Source organism: Lissotriton helveticus, chromosome 4_1, assembly GCF_964261635.1.
Source record: "Lissotriton helveticus chromosome 4_1, aLisHel1.1, whole genome shotgun sequence".
Lineage (NCBI taxonomy): Eukaryota > Metazoa > Chordata > Amphibia > Caudata > Salamandridae > Lissotriton > Lissotriton helveticus.
Window position 1 is genome coordinate 214380830 of NC_136063.1, and position 21419 is coordinate 214402248.

The 21419-nt window shown below is 42.8% G+C and overlaps 1 protein-coding gene across 1 annotated transcript in view; it reads left to right on the forward strand.

The window, feature by feature from the left end:
- FAM135B (family with sequence similarity 135 member B) overlaps nt 1-21419 on the forward strand; it is a 1359155-nt gene that overhangs the window by 667185 nt on the left and 670551 nt on the right. The window contains exon 4 of the mRNA XM_078686705.1: nt 4615-4719. Within this exon, the coding sequence (XP_078542831.1) occupies nt 4643-4719 (77 nt within the window). The 5' untranslated portion in view covers nt 4615-4642. The remainder of the gene's footprint in view (nt 1-4614; nt 4720-21419) is intronic.

The following is a 21419-nucleotide window of genomic DNA, read 5'->3' on the forward strand; positions in this document are numbered from 1 at the left end:
TCGCACCAGCCGCCCAATCCCGTCGCGGCTCTTGCCGACGTCACACCAACCGTCCTATCGCGTCGCGGCTCTTCGCTATCCACCCTATCTCAGCGCGGCTCTTGCCGACGTCACTCGTCCCCCTTCGCAGCAGTTCCCCTCCTTTTTCAGCTCGTCTCCGCGTTTATGCATGCGTCCCATTCATACTTCAAAAAATGATTACTTCCGTCCAAGCGATCACTTTTCTTTGACTGTACGCCCACAGTCAATCTGTAATTGTCACCTTAACTGGCGAAATGTCTTTCCGTTTACGTCCAGACAATCGCCTTCTCTGATAGGTTACTTACACACAGTAACTTTCGACCAGCGTCCGTTACTCACACACTCATTCTTGCACTCCCCCTATCTCGGTTCTGCGGCGGTCAATGGTACCTCATGACCTCCTTACTCTGGTCGACAATTACTCTGGATGTTCGATACACCCGAACCACTTAAGCTCTACCCCGAACTTAAGATTTTACCAGGTTGCGCGCGCTCACAACCTTCTCACAATCACGCTACAGGCATTCAACTCCGCAAGACATTACAATACAAATACAACACAAAACACCGCAATCTGTTCACGCATGACCCTTGTTATACTCACTCTCCTCCGATACTGCTGCTTTTCTCGCACCGTCAGCACCTTCTTCGGCACGCGATTCTTCCGCTGCTCATCTCTCGATGTCTAGCTCTAGGGGCCTTGGGGTAAGCTAACCTAGTCTAGATTACCTTCCTCAAGAAGATAACCATCCTCTGCTACCAACTGTTAACGCGGGGTTTCTGGTCTCTAGTTACCTTACCAGATCCCTAATCCTGTCGACTGAATCGTTGGTACCTGTCATTGAGTAAAAGACAATCTACTACTAGGTTAGTCAATTAGGAAATTAAACCACTCTAAAGAACCACTTACCACTGGGAAAGGTTAAAAAGTTTTAATTCAAAGTCAAAAGTATCTGGAGATACAAACATCTCAGAATAAGATTCAAAAGGTATACAGGTATTAGTACAAAAAGGTACTCTCTAAATATTCTCAATCAGCAAAAGGAAATTATCAAAACTATCTCAAAAAGCATAAGTGTTGCAAGAATCGCTGTGAGTTGCAACTTGAGAGTCATTTACAGAAAATAAAAATATAAGTTAGTCTGTCCCTACACTAGACTAAGTGACATCCCTACTTAACAAGATCTTTACCTTAAAAAAAAAGGTGTCAGCAGTGGTGACTTCCAAAGAAGATCACACACTTCTCCTAGCCTTTGTCTCAAAGTCGAAGTCTTTTCCGTTATCTATCTGCCTACCCATCCGCTCTCTAAGGCTCCTCAGATCATCTGCCCTCTCTCCACCCCGTGGTGCTATCCCTAATACAAAATCACATTTCCAATAGGAACGCCCATGTCGACGCCTCTCACGTGGTGCAGTTTTGAGCGGCAAACTCCATACTGGTGCTCCTCGGGACTCTTCATTAAAGTTGACCTTGCTTCCCAGGCTTCTTCTTCAGCGAGACAGTACCCCCTAAAATTCCTGAAGACTCCTCCAGGCCTGCGCCTGGCTCTCTTGAACAAAGGAACCGTTCATCATAGTACTGATTAGGGCTCCTCGCACCTGCGACAGACACATGTACTGTGGGCCTCAAATTCCAACCTCCACCATATCTCGGACCATAAAACATGTGTAAGAATTCTCAGTTAGTGCCTAGCACAACTTTCCCCTAACGAGCACATTTTAGATCAAAGAGAATGACTTGGTCTTTTCAGGCCTAGTTGATTTACACAAAGCGGTTTCTGTCTTCTAAAACATTTCCTTTCTTTGGTTTAAACAGTATTTTAACTAACACGTATTACTATAGTATAATGCAACACATCTCTATAAAACATATATTTCAATTCTATGATTAAATACTTCTAGAAAACAATGTTACCCACGTCTCACATCAGTTCAGCAGCACTTTATCTTTACTGTGAATTGCCCTGCGGCCTACACAGTCTCATTGGTTTGCTAGGTTTCATTTCCTTTACACACAATCACTTAACATGAGAAACGTGAGATTTCACATCATTCTAACATAAGTACCTCTATGTTAGCTAAACACACTTATATAAGTTCACACTATGAATGTAACACTCGTGTGCAATACAATTTAAACTAACACTACGTGCTTGTAAATATGGTGTACTTATACATTTTTCAGATTTTGTGCTCTCTCATGTGTAACTGACCATAATACGTGTTGGCTGTAGGGGGCTGTAGGGGGCATTGTGGGGAGTCCGGTGAGGAAATTGGGGAATTGCAACTTCCAGCTCATTTCTGAGCTTGGGGCAGGCTTGCCTCAGTTGCAGTCAGCCGCGGCCCATGGAGGGAGTTCGGTGGGGCAGGGAGGCAGTGTGGGGGAGGGGAAGGGTGGGGGGTGGTAAACAACGGAATATGGATAATTGCAGGTAAGTAAACAATTTAATAAATAAAACACAAAATGCGATTCAGTGCGCGCTACGAAATTCGTTTTATTTATTAAATTGTTTACTTACCTGCAATTATCCATATTCCGTTGTTTACCACCCCCCCACCCTGCCCCTCCCCTGCACCGCCTTCCTGCCCCACCGAACTCCCTCCACGGGCCGCGGCTGGTTACAGTTATAGCCGCTGAGACTGTTTATGATGATGCAGCGCCCCTCTCCTCTCTGCCCCCACCTCACCATCGCCTGGCATCTTGCCAAGAGTAGAGTTTTGACATTTGTCCTAATGTTCTTAGAAATTATTCCCTTTTGTTAGGATAATGAATGCTTTCTCATGCCTGTTCGAACTAATGAAAGCTACAAACTGCTTAGTTATTATCAGCTCTATGCTGCTCTGGGTACTAGCGCTTCACAGGCCAGTACAGTCAGACACCAGCAGGAAAACTCATTTTGTGTTAAGGTGGCTCTTATAGTTACACCGTGTCCGCTGTGTGTGATGACCCCGAGCTGTGAGGTGGCATTACTAAAGAGATGAAGGGCAAAACCTAAAAGTGAGACCTCTAAGCTCTAGCCAACAGCATAAATGACACCCCTCACACCTCTTTTTTAGGTCGAGCCTAGCGCATTTATTGTTGTCACCCCTTCCTGGACCACCAAGCTTCCTTTCTTAATTGAATCCTAACCCTGCATCCTTCCAAAGACCGTCTAACACAGGAGTAAGGGAGTAAATTGGTGATCAAAAATTGTACATGCTTTCTATTGCTGAAAGTTTCCAAACACCCTCATAGACTGTTTAATACTCTAGTGATGCAACCCCACACAGAATGTTATAGTGCTCTTGACTTGCATCTAAATACTTGTCTCTCGGTCTGTGTGTTACAAAGCCTAGGAATGTGCCTATAAATGTTTCCTGCGGCAAGCATGTATTCCTCAATCAGGTTGCATTACCCAACGTGTATTAAATGTATAGCTCTTCAATCTCTGGCTGCACAGCACCGGGGATAATGTGCTGCATGGCTAAACACTTGTAAGGTCCAAACTGCAAGACCTATTGGCTATGCCAATGCTTGTTTAACTTATTACTTAAAAGGTGTCCATCAGGACACAAGATAAATGTTTTGAATGCAACCATCAGAATACTTCTTGTATCCAACCCATGCTCATCACGGTCAGCCATATGTTTTGACTTTGATAAAGTCTTGTGTGAATAGATGCTCGCGGTTGGTGCTTTGATCATCTTTTTGGCAGCAGTTTTTTACAAAAACTTTAAAAACTCATAATTTCGGTTCTACTGAGTAAATTTGTGTCATTTGTTAAAATGTAATCTATTGCTCTAAATTGGTGTGGGATTTTTCATGTGTTTTGTATTTACTTTATTAGTTCTTGTGTCCTGCATTAATACTTTACACATGGCCTTTAAGTTAAGTCTGACTGCTTTTTGTGCTGAACTACCCATGGTTAAGCACAGGTGAATTTAGTGATTTTTTTGTTCTTCACCTGGCCAGGGCTAATGGCTGTTACTTGGGCAGGGCTCTCACCCCAGTCAACCAACAACTCAATTTCTCACAAAATTTAAGCCTACACTGACTCCATCATATTGCCGTGTCCTTGCAACACCGACACCTACAGGGTTATCTGTGATGTTAAAGTTAAGACAGTGTACTCTCATAGCATTGTGTTTTCAGGTAGTCTGATGAAAGATAGCAAGATTCACATTTTGGGGATTTTAGGCTCGATAACCAAAATCTCAGATCCATAGCTGCATAACAACAAATATTAAAGCATAAAAAAATTACTATTCAGAAGCACAGTTTACTCTATTTTAGGTAATAAAGCTTGGAAGTAATAACTTCGTCAGAATATTTATGAAATTGTCTACCCCACCGCTAAATGAACCTTGAATGTCTCTAAACCTTCTCTTATTAACTTGCTTGTACCAATGCATGAAAGAGGCATACCCACTCTAAACTAATGTACTTCTGAGGGTAAAAGTAGTGAAGAAAATCTATGTTGCCTCATGTGACCTGCAAAATAGGTTTATTCATCACAGTTTAGTAAATTAGATTTATTTTACATGTCTAAACTTTTGTATCTTTTCTCAAATAAACAATTCTATCTTACTGTTGTTCTTTCTTGGATTGTTTAGGTGATGAGCTGAAAAGAATCACCCCACCATGTCTGAGGTGCAGGGGACTGTTGAGTTTTCCGTCGAACTTCACAAATTCCATAATGTGGATCTCTTCCAACGAGGGTGAGTGATGTACCTACATCTCATGATTCTTGATTTATGATGTGAGATACAGGGTACAAACAAATGTTACATGTTTATTCCTGATGTATAGGAGAATCCTGAAAAACTTGCCTCTTTGCCCAGACCACCACATGCAATAATCAAGGATTTTGTAATCAGATGATAGTTAGTCACCTCTTGGTGAGGTTGGGTCACATGAGTATAGCCTTTGAGTCACTTCATTGCTTGGAGAGCTAAATAGGTCACATTGTTTAACAAATTGCTCATTAATTGTCTGTTTATACATTGTTTCTATTGTTTTCACTGTAGTCTTATTCTATGCTATTCTCCTTATTCTGGTATTGCATGTGCATTTTAGCACTTTGTTTTTATGTCTAGTCTAGCGTTGCAGCACATGCACTGCTCGCTTTGCGGGGTATGTAGTATGTACTATAGTGGGGAAGCATGGAGTAAGCTCCGCCCACTCTCACCCATTTTTTTGTTGTGCTTACAGCCTAAATACTGCCTTTCGATTGGTTTTCAACTTGTAAGTCCCTCCTCCTGACGGCCATGGCGTAATTTGTACACTTACGAGGCTATCAGCCCCTTTACTTTCAAAACAATTTTGTCTGTGGCTCACCCCCTCCCCTTTCGCAGTCAGTGACTTCTCTGGCCACCACCACCCCACCCCGCACTCCTGTGTCCACCTTTTTGCCCGATCGCTCTCCCGTTTAAAATGCAATAGAACTTGCGTACATGCAAGTTCTATTGCATTGCAAATGCTTGTTTTTAAAGTAGTGCCCATTACATGCGCGTGCTGCCTTATATCATACACATGCGCCAAAAGTCCATGCGCTCGTGGATTCCCTGACTGGCTGCCCCGGGCCACCAAAGGTGGCCACCTACGAGGGCGGCCACCCTTAGTGCCAGAGGATGGCACGGACCCATAAGCGGTCTAGTGTTGGGGGGACCAAATGGTCCCCCTGTGATGTCACTTCCTTCATCCAGGGGGAGGGGCAAGATATGCTATATGTTCCAGGGGGCGAGGGTCAAGCGCCCTCTTTGTTCCTAGACGCGGTGGCGACTTGACCCTCTCCCCCCTTCCCTCGTGGATTTCGGGCGGTGGCTGCCCGTCCGCTTTTTGAGGTATGGAGGCTCCTTGGTCGGGGTGGAGGGGTCGCTGCTGGTGGGGTAATTGTGCCTTGTGCTGGCGGGCGGGCGGAGGGAGTGTGGGGGGGGTCCGTTCCGGGGGGGGGGGTGCTTGTGACGTGGTGTGTCCCCGGGGTCGCTGCTTGTTTTCGCCCTGCGTTGCTGCCTTTCTCTCTTGGTGCGGGGGGGAGGGCAGGGGTGAGGGAGGCGGGGGGTTTCTCGGTGCTGGGGCGCGCGGCCGCTGCCCTGCCTGCAGCCCTGTTGCTCGCGTGAAGCCAAACCTGCGAGCTGCCCTTCGTGGTCCATAGCCTCATAAACCTTTAATTTGGTAACTTTTTTCTCATTTCTTTGGCGGTACCCATGTCTATCCGTGCAGTTTTTTTCAGCAGATAGACATGACCTTGGGTATTGGTGACGTTTCGGGAGTGTGTTGCTGACATTTAACGTGTGTGATGCTGCCATTTACCTTGTGTGCTTGAAGCATTTTGGTGGTGCTTTGATTCGATTCCTCGTCTGACGTGTGCGTGCGTATTCGACTTTTCTCCGGAAGTTATTGCCATGTTATCCTACGGCATCTTGACACACGCCTTCCAATAGTACCTTGTGCTGGGGGTCACTTCGATAACTTCGATAACTTTCTTGCTCAGTCGTAGTAGTTCAATTCAAGTAAGGGTTTTGGTATTCTGCCATTTCGACAAACTTCTCCAAAATCCAATGTTTTAAATGCCGTTTTATATTCTTTGCGCAGCACTGCATTTCAGTCGATATGATTTGTTAATTAACCTGGATTCTCTCCTCATTAAAACAAACCCGCACCTCGAAATCAAAGTCCTTCACAGTGGCGGCAGCTGTTCCTGGCAACAGTCGGGCGCCCAAGTTCCTCTTGTCTGCCAAGTCGGTGCTGTAGCTATTAGATGCGTGCTGGTACTGGCTGTGTGGAAAACTTCAAAGTGAACAAGAATAAACACATATTGATGTACTAATATCATCTACGCATTGTGATTGTTTCAAAAATGTGGAAACACTTATAATTACTATGATAGACGTGCGCTAAGGAGTGTTACAATTTGTTTGGAGGCTTATACCTACTTTTGGGAAGGATCAAAGTGGTACCTTCTACCTTATAGCACCGTTATATATAACGTTTGGAGTTAATTGAATGTGAGAATTTCTAAGTGGCGCCAGACAGCCTATACAAAACCACTGCTTGTGCCTGATTCTGGTACCACATCACTGGACCGCGCCCCTTTTATGTATTTAAAGTCTTGGCTCTCGGCATTTGTTTTGCTCAGGCATTATTTAGGCAATGTTCGGCTTTTCTACAGGCAGTGCAAACCTTTACAGAAAAACTAAACTGCGGCTAAATAGCTCGTCTTTGCGCTATTAAGTTGTGCGCTGGAGAGCAGGGGTGCATAGATGCTGGAAAGGGACAACAATGCATCAGTGCTTGTTTGAGATACTCGTGGAGCCGAAGAGGACGTAGCGGGGAGGACCCCTTTATCGAAAGTTAGTGCTTACATTGCCCTGCCTCTGTCCGGGGGTGCCTGTGCCCAGGCAGAAGTCATCTGAAGCCTAGTCTAGAACAGCCTTCTCCCTCCACCGGGTCCTCAGTAGGTCACTGGTAACACTCCTGGTAAGTGCCAGTCTTTCACCAGCCTACCCTTTCACTGGCTAATGACCCCCAACTCCCCTGGGCTCTTTCTTGTGTATTTGTACACTAGGGGGTGCTTTATACGGCAGGTACCGTACGGAATGGAGTACTTACAATTCTGTATTTCCTATTAAAGCACTGACTCTAGGGTTCTCCTTGATTTTTTTTTTCTCTCTTCCGGTTACAGTTTAAGTATTTACTCGGTTTTCTGGGATCCCCTTCTTGGCTTGCTGCTAGTGCTTCTTTACAGACATGGCTGCATATAGTTGTTTCATGTGTCCCTTGTCTGTCTATGTCGATGCCCTGCTTATTTCCCTGGAACATCTCTGAACGTGCCTATGCCTAGGAGCACCGGACTCGGTGGCAATGACATTATGGCATTAGGAACACCATGTTCTTGTCATACGTTCTTTCCGTGCATGGCAGTTTTTCAGCTGTTAGCCTTTTTTGTTATCTTCAAATGCACTCAAACCACAACCCCCAGAATGCAGTTTGGATAAGAAATGGTGCTCCTGATGGCATAGCCTCCTTAACTCACGGTCCCTATGGCTGGTTGGTAGATGGTTCACTTGGTCCTATTTACTCCCTCGTTTGCATTATAAACGGGTCTAATTACAGCAGCAGGCACTGGGACAGGGCAGTCAGGGAAAGCTGGGGGAGGTTGAGGGTGACAATAGCAGGCAGTGGGACAGGGCAGTCAATAAGAGCAGGGGCAGGTTAAGGGTGACAGTAGCTGGCAGTGGGACAGTGAGTGACAGAGAGTATGAGCAGGATAAGGGTCTCCGGTGGTGCTTACTGTAGATAGCATTGCCAAGTGGACAGTGACTGGCAGTGAGATAGGACAGAAATGGCGAGCAGAAACAGAGGCAGGTTAGGGGACCCATGTGGTGGTTACAGTGGCGGGTAGTGAGATTGGACAGTGGAGCAAGGTCAGGCGAAGGCGGCCCCAGTTGCTCTTACTGTGTCGGGCTGAGAAGCAGGGCAGTGAGAACTACCAGAGACAGGCCACAAGAGATCCCAATGTACCCCTAGTGACAGGCTGTGGTACTGCACCCTTTTACTGCCTATTGCACAGTACAAGAGTTAATGTTGCTGTTCCCACAATAATGTGCTGCATAGCTAAATACTTATAAGGTTCCAAAGGCGAGGCCGATTGCATTGCAAATGCTTCTTTCAGAATAGTTGCCTGCCAGGTCCTGTGATCAACCTGTTCTTAGTGGCAAACCACGAGTGAGCACAGCTGAAATCAGTGCTCAGTAAGACCTTTACCCCAACCCGTTCAGCCACACCCCACTGCACATGGATACAACTCAATCCACAGCAAGTCACTAAACCTCACTGGGCGAGGCCTGACATCCAACCCAGCGTGGCAGAGGTGGCAAACTTCCACTGCGAACAGCAAAGGGACATGCACAGTGGAGATTGTGCCCAACCCCTGCTGCTGGCAAACCCCCATATGTGCTCATTACACAAGGACAGCTAAGGTGCACTAAATCCTCTTTTTAAAAAAATAAAAAAATCTCGATTTTTAAATCCTGCTGAAGAGCCACAAATCCTGTTACCCCCAGGAAGGTCCCTGTTGAGAGGTACAGTACTAAGAAATCCTCCATAAAACTTTTTTTTTCATGTTTATTTTGATTCAATCTGTAATTCCTTTGTGATGCACTACCTCCAGAATAGTCTGGGGGTTCAGGAAGGCTCATACGACTCACTTATGTCCTTTTCATTTTTACTTTGCCCTATACAGTGCCCAGTTCACCACGCTGGGTAACAGGGCCAGCTTTAGGGTGGTGCGACCGGTGTGGCTGCACTGGTTGCTGACCAGGACCTTAGGAGGGGCGATCTGTATAGCAATAACATATGATTAAAAAGCACTTGAAGCAGAGTTTTCTTGTGCGTCCAACTTTCAGGCAGCAATAAAAATGTAATGATAACTCTTCTGATTAATGTTCCTGCTAGAGAGAGAGAGAGAGAGAGAGAGATCGGAGTTTTGTACAGTGGAAGTTTTGACTCGTCATAAAGTAGCACAGAGGGTCAATATGCCTACTGCAAAGAACAGATCTATATTAGGAGCAGGATAGCTGGGTGGTTTAGAAAAGCCAGCCTTTACAAGTACTTTAAAACAAATTAAATATATTTGAAATAGAGGTCATGGAAAGATAAGGGACACTTTTGTCAGGTGGTAGTGAGGGAATCTGTGAAGGAAGTCATATAGGGGGAGGGGCAGGAGGGGTGCCAAAAAAGATTGTCACACTGGGCGCCACCAGCATCAAAGTCAGCCCTGCTTGATAATGCCAATGAATGCATACCTCCCACCATGCTCAACGACACAGGGGAAAAAAGCTGACTACCAAAACAAAACTCGTGGTGGGAATTATAGTTTGCATTGCATACAGTAGTTGCCCCATTTCATGGTCTTTTTTCAGTTTCTCTGATCCGTATCTAACATTTAACTGTGCTTTTTCAGTGAATTGTTTCAAAAACAAAATATTTTTTAAAGATGATTCTGTGCGCTTGATCAACTTCACATTATGTAGTCATACAGCTGAAATAAAAATAAAGATTTTATTTTCCTTTCACCGGTTCCATCTGGCCTCAAATCTAATCTAGCTGCAATAACCATAAAGCCTACTGCAACGCGGACTTTGGACACTAAAAATTATTTACATGAAACGGCAATTAGGTTTCCAGATAGACATTTTGCTGTCTAAATAGAATAGCCATGTTTTTACAAGTAAAGTAAAGTCCACATTTGTAAAGCGCACAATCACCCGTAAGGGTCTCTAGGCGCTGGGGGCCGTCGGGAAGATTAAGCGAGCTATTGCCCAGAGTCACATGGTGCTGGGCTAACCTGCCGCCGGAGCCGGGGATCGAACCGTGGTCCCCAGATTCCAGCGTCAGTCGCCCTGGCCGCGGCGCCACACCTCTACCCTGAGTAGAAACAGTTCTGCACTGAAATGATTTATATTCATTATTTAGCTTTCAACATTTTGTATTTTGAACAGGCACAAACTGAATTCATGACCAACAAAGATATCAGATTGCATGATACATTTCGAAGTGCTGATTCCAAACACTTAGCCTCGCTCTTTAAAATTTAACAGCAATATTAAGTCTCATTAGAAAACCGTACTTGTGGTGATTTGCCTCCCAGTACTTCAATGCGTATGCCTTAGTGCTAAATCATTACTTTTTAGACCTCACTTTAGACAGTGCATGCTCTGTCACTAGTAAAGCTTTGTTTGAGCTTCCAGTGGGCTCAGAGCCCTCCCATTGCTTACCATTTTTAGTTTCATCATCACCTTCATTTGCTTGTTTCTGTTTGCTCAGTATGTGCCAATGCTACATTCTCTTCATCTCTTTGAGCCTCCCCTGGAGCTTGACCAAAGTACTTGTTTCCTTCCACATTTTTCCTTATGGGAGCTACTATTTTATTTTTGTGGAATAATTCTGTGCAAGTGCATGTGGTTGCTCACTGGCATCCTGCACACTGTATCTCTCTCTGTGTTGCCTCCCGCCCACCTCTCTATTGGAGTTGCCTACCATCCCCATCCCTCTATCCAAGTTGCCTACTAGCCCCCCACTTGGTGTTGCCTCTTGCCCCGCAAAACAAACAAAAAGTGCTATAATGCAACTTTACTTTTTGTCCATGTTGCCCTCCATTATTCCCTCCTTCCTTCCCTCCATGTTGCCTCCTGGATTACCCTCCCTCCACGCCAGCAATAAAAAAGAGCACAATGATATGACAAGCTCAGCTGCAAGATAGCACTCTGTTTTTTTTTTTACATTTTCTCTGTTGCCACCCACACACCCTATCTCCATCTTGCCTCACGAATGTCTCTCCTTCCCCACCAGCATTGAAAAAAAGGTGCTATGATGCAGCCATGTCATATCGTTTTTTTTTAATGTCTAGCCACGCCAGGCTACTTTACAACATGGCTAAAAAACACATTAACCAAGTCAAAAGCGCTCAAAGATGAAGCGTATTGGATTTGCCAATACTTGTTTAATGCACACAACCCTACAATTTTGAATTCGATTTTCTTTACTTTCCCTGAAAATTAAACCTCAGCAAACAACAGTATATGACAATATTAGAGACGTATTCTGTTTTTGAAGAGACACAGACACCAGCCTTCTTCCAAACTAGCTGTAAGACATGCTCGCACAATTTGTAAATGATCAGGTATGGGGACTCCACTGCAAAGTTGAAACGTTTATTAGCCCAGATTTAAAACTTGTACATCTTAATATTCAATATAATCAAGCTTTAAAAGTTTAAAAGGAACACCAACACTCTATTTGTTCCTCTGTTCTTTAAACACTTATACTACATATGATTCGGCAATCCCTTTATAAACGCTTGTCTCTATTACTATAATAATACATGGGATTCTGTAATCTCTGTATAAATAAATGCATGTCGATAATTTCTTTGTATTCAGCAACTAGTGGCGCACTAATTTTATTCAGCCGATTATAAAGTAAGACATCAGAACTCGACTACTGTAAGTTATTACAATTGAGTTCTGATGTTACAATGCCTGCTGCCAAAGCCAGCAGACAAGGTGAAGGTCAGATAAGGTGGCCAAGCATACATGAAGCAGCTGTTTAAAGCAATGAAATTGGAAAGCTACGATGAAAATAGTGAAGGCAACATAAGAGGTAACAAACCAGATGGGAGAGAGAGAGCCATCGAGAATGAACAGAAACTCCACAAGGAAACCGAAAAACCTGAAAAATCGAAAAAGAAAATAAAGGAAAAAGAGATAGTAAAAGAGAAAGAAAAAGAACCGATAAACATTTCTTGGGATCCCCGAGGGCGCAGAAGGAAGCGACCCAAGAGGCTTCATGTCCATCCTTTTAAAATCATCCTTCCCGGAACTCAATTCCTGGGAAATGGACAGGGAAGTATGTCGTGCACATCGCTTTCCTCTGTCATTATCAAAACGCTCGGATAAATCACCACAATACCCCAGAGCATTTCTAGTTAATTTTGGAAATTTCCTAGTACGTGACATTATATACGACTTGGCTAGACCCACAGCAAAAAGAGAATACAAGGGGTTTAACTTTTTTGCAAGACCAGACTTTGCGCATGCAACTGTAGAACGACGATGGCGAATGAGACAACTCTTCGCACCCTTTGAAAAGCTGGGAACTACGGTCTTTCTGCAAAATCCGGCACGATTAAAAGTAATCTACAAAGGCTCAACGAGGAGCTTCATAAGCGAAATCCAGGCAGAGGCTTACCTCAATGAGGTCGCAGAGAAAGTGAAACAAAATAATGACTAATAAACGTAAGAAGGGAGAAAAAAACTAAAACATTGGGATGGAATGGATATGATACGAACACTTATAAATTGCCTAACAAAATGATATGAACACTTTATTGATCAAATATGATTAGAATATTTGGCAAAGAATACTAATATATAAATAATATGATAGTGCTGACAAACTATTGTTATTTGTTATATGGTTGACTTTTTCTAGAATGGTAAAATTAACAGGCTTGGGGCAAGCTTAAGCGTTCGGACCACACAGCCATTAACAACTGGGTAAGCCAAAACCCAGGTTGTCTCGAAGGGTGGAAGAGGGGGGGGTGGGTTTAGGAGTTGGGGTCGAGAGGGAGGGAGGGGGGAGAAAATTCAGAAATATGGTGATTACAGTTCCAGATGCACTACGAGGAATATAAATTGTGACACTAATGTTAATAATGTTAAGGATTTGTTTGATTTGCTTCCATTTTTTTTTCTTTTTTATAGCAGATGTGGAGCCAAATACAATAACACAATAATATGGCTAGGATAAAAATGTGTTCTTGGAATGTGGCAGGGCTCAATGATAGGAGAAAAAGGGAATAAATGTGGGGGCTAATAAGGACAAATGCATTTGATATAATATGTCTTCAGGAGACCCACATTTCATGGGCAGAACGGGAAGTACTGAAGTTCCCGGGGTTTAATTTACTGGTCTGTACTAGTCAAACTACGAGGACAAGGGGGGTCGCCATACTAGCAAGATCCTTTCTCGGGGAGGCTATACGTAAACAAGCTGATCCACTAGGCAGGTGGGTGATCGTGGAGCTCAAGAGTGGAATCACAATATGCTCCATTTACGCCCCTAATCAAGATGATCCCACATTCTTTAATGACCTGGAGATAGAACTAGCATCCTGGCCTCAGGTACTGATCCTCTGTGGGGACTTTAATATTTCTCTAACTAGAGCTAGTGCACCACAGAAACAAGCGCAACTAAAATATGTTGGCCGCAAGCCAAAAGCTTATAATGCTGTCTCCCAACTAAAAGATAGCTTAGGTCTGGTCGATCTATGGGACCTAAAGCAGGGTCAAGACCCAGGGTATACATATTTTTCTCACCCTCACAATAAATATGTTCGTATCGATTATATTTTAATGTCAAATAATCGGGCTAGTCTGGCACAAATTAGTAAACTACCAAAAATTATCTCGGACCATAATCCACTATCTCTTACTTTTTTTTTAAGCAACATGTCTAGACCTCGCTCAAGTTGGTCCTTCGACAAAAAACTGCTTGTAAATAACGAATATGTAGAATATATGAAAAAATGGTCGCAGGAATTTTTCGATCACAATCGATATAGCACATCTAGAAACATGGTCTGGGACTGCTTTAAGGCCGCAGTTCGTGGGGAGACAATCAGCTATGTGGCCGGACAGAGGAAAGAGGTGGCAAGGCTTAATGAATTACAACTACAAAATCTAGCTGAACTAGAAGAGAAGCACACTAGGTTAATAACAGAAAAAAGGGACGGTGGCTCAGTTCTAAGAGATATGGCGATACTAAAAGCGGAGATAAATAGTAAACTTACTCAAAGGACGGCTGAATTATACCAATCCCACCGAAATAAGATCTATGAAATGGGAGATAGGGTGGGTAAGCAATTGGCACTTCGAACTTGCCAAAGTCAATCTTTTAACTCAATTACGCGCATCGAGTCGGAAGGCCAAGAATTTACAACACCTGAAACCATCTTAGAAGGTTTTCAAAATTATTATGAGAAATTGTATAAAAATGAGGACTCTGTAAATCCCAACGTAATTAAAGAGACACTATCCAAATGGGCAATCGAGCATGAAGATGGAGTAGGAATGGATAATGTTACTAGGTTAGATCTAGAAAGAGAAATAACTCTAATAGAAGTGGAAAATGCTCTTGCAGAGTTAGCTTCGGGAAAAGCCGCAGGGCCTGATAAAATACCACTCGATTTTTATAAAATTCTGGGTAATACCGTAACGCTTCTTCTTTGTGATTTATTTGTTGGAATTCAATTAAGTGGCATCCCTCCCAGGTCTTGGCAGGAAACTAATATTGTAATCTTCCAAAAGAAAGATAAGCCCCCTCAGCTGCCCTCATCATATCGGCCTATCTCTCTAATAAATTCCGACTCAAAACTTTATTCTAAGATCTTGGCTAATCGACTCAGGGGGACCATCGAACATCTGGTCTCCCCATGGCAACATGACTTTATTCCAGGCAAGGGTACTACGGACCATACCTGACGCGCTATTGCACTGTTTGATGCCGCAAACGCTATGGCGGGCCAGATGTCGATGGTCCTCTTGGATGCCGAGAAGGCTTTCGATAGGGTTTCATGGGCATTCCTGTGGGCAATACTAGAACAAAATAATGTTGGACCCTGCCTTATGAAATCAATTAAAGCAATGTATTTCTCACCGAAGGCTAGGGTATTGGTAATGGGCCAGGAATCTGGATTTTTTAACATATCTCGGGGGACTAGGCAGGGATGCCCTTGCTCTCCTATCCTTTTTGCCCTCTACATAAACCCTCTTATTTTAAAACTACTAAAGGCTGAGGCAATTAAACCAGTTACATTGGGACCCTATCAAACAAAAATATTAGCTTACGCCGATGATGTGGCAGTAATAACAACACAGCCCACTGAGGCTATATTAGAAATAGAACAAATTACTCAAGCCTTTGGCCAAATATCAGGATACTCCTTAAACAGGGATAAAACGATGGTCATTTGTACAAATAATGTCTACTTCATTGATCCCAGAAGGGTAGCATCCGCTGTGTATCTGGGAGTTCGAATATCTGCCAAAATAGACGAGATTGTGAAAATTAATTATGAACCACTGCTCCAAAAAGTAAAGAAAGATCTTAAAAGAATTGACGGATTACACCTTTCAATCATCGGTAGAGGCAATTTCCTCAAAATGAATATTCTACCCCGGGTCCTATATCTGTTTCGAGCGATTCCTCTCCTAGTGGAAGATAACATCTTAAAGGGATTGGAATCCCAAATGAGTAAATTTGTGTGGGGATATGGGAAAGTAAGGAGATCTATTCGGAAGCTCTCACTACCCATCACCAGAGGAGGATTGGCAATACCTGATCTGAGACTTTATTCATGGGCTGCTCTTCTACAACAGATGATGGTACTATTCTATGTTAAACCGTTGGAAAATGCGGTGTGGGTTAATCATATACCTTCAATATATGAGTTGTCTATTGGTGATAGGGCTAATGGTCTGTTACTGAAACAGGTTGAACCCTCATATTATAAGAAAGTAAAGTTCAAGGTTATATCAAATGCATGGGAAACTTGGAAGAAAATTTTGAGATATATGAAAATCCCTAAATACAATAGATATATCTCATTATGGCACTCCTTAATATTACCACCACAAATATATGACGCTATTTCTAGATGCTGGGAAACATTAGGAGTATTAACAATAGGAGACTTTCTGCTTCCCACTTATAGTCATAGATTTCAACAACTTCAATCCAAATTCGCTATCCCAAACAACAGTGTATTCAAATTTATACAAATCAACACCATTTTAAATTCAAAACTTGCTAATATCTCTTTGTATAATATCCCTTTAATTGATTGTATGTCTAGACCCTCAACTAGGATAGGTACTATCTACGACATCTTAATTGAAAACCAACAAGATGATTTAGAATCTACTGAAGTGGGTTGGTCGAGGAAACTAAATAATCCTAACGTAGATATCAACATGTCTCTGATACTTTCAACACAGCTGTTCATGTCTTCTAACTTGAAAGCCCAATTATATAAAACTATCTATGATTTGTATTTTACTCCTGCTAAACTCTACTCCTGGGGGATAAGGCCCACTTCAGAGTGTCCAAGGTGTGGTAAAGCAGCGGCAAATCTATTACACATGCTCTATGAATGTGATAAACTACTAGCACTGAGAACAATGATTGCTGGGTTCTGGCAGGAGGTGTTCGGGCATTCAGTAGCCGAATCTCCCACCCTCTATATTCTCGGCTACGATAACACTCTGAGTCATACTAAGGCAGAAGAAGTATCACTCTTCTTGGGCACAGCGGTATATAGAATTACATTAACAGCGCGCTGGAAGGATGCTGATCCCCCTAACTTTCAGATTTGGCTGTCCCGGCTCTTAGGTATGTACAATCAAGAAAAGGCAATTTTCGCCTGTAAAGGGATAAAGTCTAGAGCACGTGGTATTGAGATTCGGAAACCAATTGAAAATTGGAAAAATGACAATAGAGATTGTGGATAAATGAGTGTAATTAGGACCTAACTGTTATAGTTTCTTTTTTGTTGCTTCGTCTTTTATGTTATATCCTTAATATTCCTGTTTCTTTAAACTGTTTTTGCCATCCATTGAAGTCTATTCTTAACATTGTTTATTTATCTTTTTGTATCTGCAACTGTAAATTACCAAATAAAAAATTATTTAAAAAAAAAAAGAAATTGGAACATTGATTTTCTTTCCTCTGCTGAATTTTAATAGCATATAATGACAAGCAGAGAGAACATGTTTAATTGTTGCACTCCTTAAATAGAGAAAAGCTAAAACTTTCTTCATGTTTCTACACCTTCTGAGCAACTGCAGCTTTTTTTTTTTAACTGACTTGTATTGAACTGTTTCTAATATCTGTTTGCAACAAATATCTAACAGGTTTTTTTAGGTGTTTTATTTTGTACTAGATGTTTTATGTTTTATTTTTATTCTTCATGTTTGCATAAATGATCGCTCTTTCATATGATATAGTTATGCACAAAGTTTTGAGAATTTTGTTGGAAAGGTGATGATGTGATACATAATAAGGATATTTAAAGTCACCTCAGAACTCCATAAACTTATAAAGGAACTCAGCCTTCAGCCTAATTCCTCTAAATGGTTATGGAACTTCTCGGTGACTTGCAATCTCGTTTCGTTATATTGTACGGCAGGGGGTATTTTATCCCATATGTCCTAGCTCGCAGCTATGCATTTTAATATTTCCTTTACTTTTGGAGAAAACACATCCTGTTATTTTACTGGACATGTATATGTTTCCTAATTGAATTCCTTGTATTAAAGGGACAACAGAGTAAATCTTTCCATTACTGCTACAATACCCATCCTTTGAAATGAGACCAGTATATTTTCACTTTATTTTCCCTGTTTTTTCATGTGAAAGTGAGTGTATATTTTGAATAAAATCATTAAAAAGTATTTGTTGATAGTGTTCACGTTGCTGCATTTTTTCATACACACTCATGGCACTTTGTAGATGTCTGGTATTGAACTTGAGTTCAAATTGCCTCCAAAATGTGTTGTTGTAGCAAACACAGGGGTGGCAATTTCCGGTTCTGATTGAGCGCCGGTTGAGCGAGAGCGGAGAGCAGCATTGAGAGGAGAGCAGAGGTGAGGAGCGGAGGTGAGGACCGGCGGCAGCTTCAGCCAGATTCCAGCCTTGGCTTTCCGGGTTTGCTGTTGCTGGTGAACAGCGGATTCCGGCTGATTCCAGCTCCCACCTGGTGGCTCAGCATCGGTCTCACATCAGTCTCCCGTTGGGGGGGGGAGGGTGTTTCTGATCACCGGAAACTCCCGCGGCTGCGGGTGAAGGTTGTTGCAGGCGCCAAGGGAGGCTTGGACTGCTGCATCAGATCTGCGGAGTTGCAATTTTGCAGTTCTGCTACTGATTACTCCCGCCTGCAAACCTGCAAAACCCACAACAAGAGGCTTTTAAAACCAGACCTTGGGTCAAAAGAAAAACTGTGAGTTCAGGTTGAATGCAATCACTAAAAGCACATCATCTGTACAAGTTAGAGGGCTTTCACTGAATGTACATCACTGAAACGAGTCACACCTGAGCTTTGAGCAGTGTATTTGAGGATTCTGCAGCTCTCGCTCACACCCGAGGAGACCCTGTAGCAGATTGCCGCTCGTGCATTGCCGTTACACCCCGCGCAGTAGCGGCCCGGTAATCTTGAGACCAGGCGCGGCTTACAAGGCGGTCTTCAGGAAGGGTGTGTGGTTCTGTGTGGTGTCGCTAGCATGCCTGCAAGAGGAGCCGAGCTGTAGGTGAATCGACAGTGCCTTAGTGCCTTACTGTCATTCCACGTTTTCACTGAGTACGAGAAGTTGCAAGGAGCGGGGATCGGGAGCAGGACGCCGCATCCGTGGCCAGGAGCACCGTGAGCATCTTCTCCCTAGCTGCAGCTGCAACTAAGAACAACAAAGTTGGGGGTTCTGCAGTTGGGGCTCCTCATAAAAAGTCCACCTTAGCTCCAGGTTTCTTCCCGGTTGTTGGTTGGTTCTTGCCTCTCCTTTCCTTCCCAGCATAGACTAGCCCAGCTCAGCATCTTGCGGGCCTAGCGCTGTGTGCTGTGCTGTGCTCTGGCCGTGTGCTTCTCTGAGGCTGGGGGGGTTCAGTTCCGGAGGTTTATGCCTGGTTTATACCTGGTTTTTGATGCCTGAAAAGTTGCCTGAAAATTGCAGAGGCAAAGGTGGAGCTGTAAGGAGTAAGGAGTCGCTTTGTGAGCCGCTGGTGAGCCGTCGTTACTGTTTTCCTATTACAAGGAGCTGCTACAGCGGCAGAGATCCTTAAGTTGCGGTTCTTGGTTTCTGCTGGCCTTTATCATCAGCTTGTCGGGCTTGCTGGGTTTGCTGGGCTTTGTTGGGCCCAACCCCTTGTGCTGCCTGGTCGTTGTGGACAGCAGCCTGAGCAAGCAAAGAGGCAGAAACTGTGCCTGCAGGAGCCATACTATCAGCAAAATATTGGAAGTTTTAAAAGGTTGAGCGGCGAAAGCAACTAGACGCTTTTTGCCACGTTATGTCACCATATGTACTTTATGTTTACCTTGCAATATCTATGCTCCTGTAATTTGGGCCCAGAAAAAGTTAATAGCAGTAGTGGACTGTGACTAGTGGCAACTAGCACCTTTCTGGGGGGGACACTGTTTGAAAGGAAAGGAAAATTTGCTTGCACACAAGACTACCGCAGTGCCTTTTTGCAGTGCCTTTTGTCTTCCCTGTCCCTCCTGCCCCTCTGTCGTATGACCTGGTGATTAATTACTCTGGAACTCTATCTGTAAATTGTCTTATTTTTATTTTTATTTGTTTTATTTGTTTTTTTATATTTATAGTAACTTTTAGTTACTTCTGGTGTAACACTTTACCCTTTGTCCCTTGATCCCTTTGATACATCTGTCCTTTGCCCTTGGACTCCCTATTGCTAAACAAGAAAACAAAGAAAGGACAGTCTCAGCTCCAACTATAGTAGAGAGAGCGATTTTGCTCTGGGCCCAAAAAAGATTGAGGGACTGTAACTGTAATTATAACTAAGTCTGTGACAAGTCTACAAGACAAGACAGTAAGAGCATACAAGAATAAGTCTACAATAATATATAATTAATTATAATAGACAAGATTACGCAGTGCACCTTTTGTACAGCGCGTAAATAAAATGACGGCAAAAAACTAAGGTCAGGACGATTACTTGTGGGTAGGACCTGTGCAAAAACTAAATCAAATCCCTCACGAAACAAGGATGTGTCTGGCATGCTGTCGAAAGGAAAAAGTCAACTATTTAGTCTATGGGAAAGGGTAAAGGAAAAAAATCCCCAAATTGGATAAAATACTGTACAACGGAGGAGGAAATGTGATTGGAAATGGAAATGATGGTGAAATGGTAAATGCTGTTATTAATGTCCCTGATAAGGTTGAGGTTGTAGAATCAGATACTACCGGTAGTAAGCATGGAGGAGTAGAATCCTTAAAGTCTTCCAGGTATCCTTTGGACCTACTCTTAAAACAGTAGATGTTATTCTACACAGAACATCACACACACCTCACAGAATCATAGAAGAGCCCCTTGGTCAAAAATAAAGATTTTACTCTCCTTGATCTAAATTTAGAACTCTGCAGGGGGTATATTGCTGGTGACAATAGCAAGATTATAGGACTAACAAATACTCCATCAATAACAGTTCCTATAGGACTAATATTATTCAGCAGTACTCCATCCAATAAATCAAATTATTCTCTTTTGCACTCACACCCCTCTATGAGCCCTGATCTAAATACCAACGATACCCAACCCAGTCAAATTATAAGGAAGGATATATTAGTCTCTGACTCACTAGTATCCTTAGAACATCTATTATCCTCTATTCTAACCCTACTTGAAAAATTTGTAGGAGGTTCACACTGTGTGTTGGAAACTGTAACTCAAATATTAAAGGTATTGTTAAAAAGTAATCATTAGAAGGAGGTTAGTTCAAGAATTGATACTACACAAGTAGAAGCTGAAGCAAAAGCAGAATAGGTTCTGGAGAATATACTTGAGAATGCTAATAGTCACCTACCTTATACTGCTCATGATGGCAATCCCCAAATTGATAAGCAAATGAAAAAAGTGGTAATGTTAGAGAAGACCCCTGAACCTTTACCAGAATCCATACAGGTTATCCATGATTTAGCTCAAGAAGTAAAAGACTCAGTGGATTCAGCGAAAAGGATAGACAAGGAAGTATTCCCTAATTTTAAAACCCAGTTAAGTGATGAGAAAGAAAATGTCTTAGGAGCTTTACACTTGTAAAAATGGGAGAAATGGGAAAAATAAAAAGAATAGA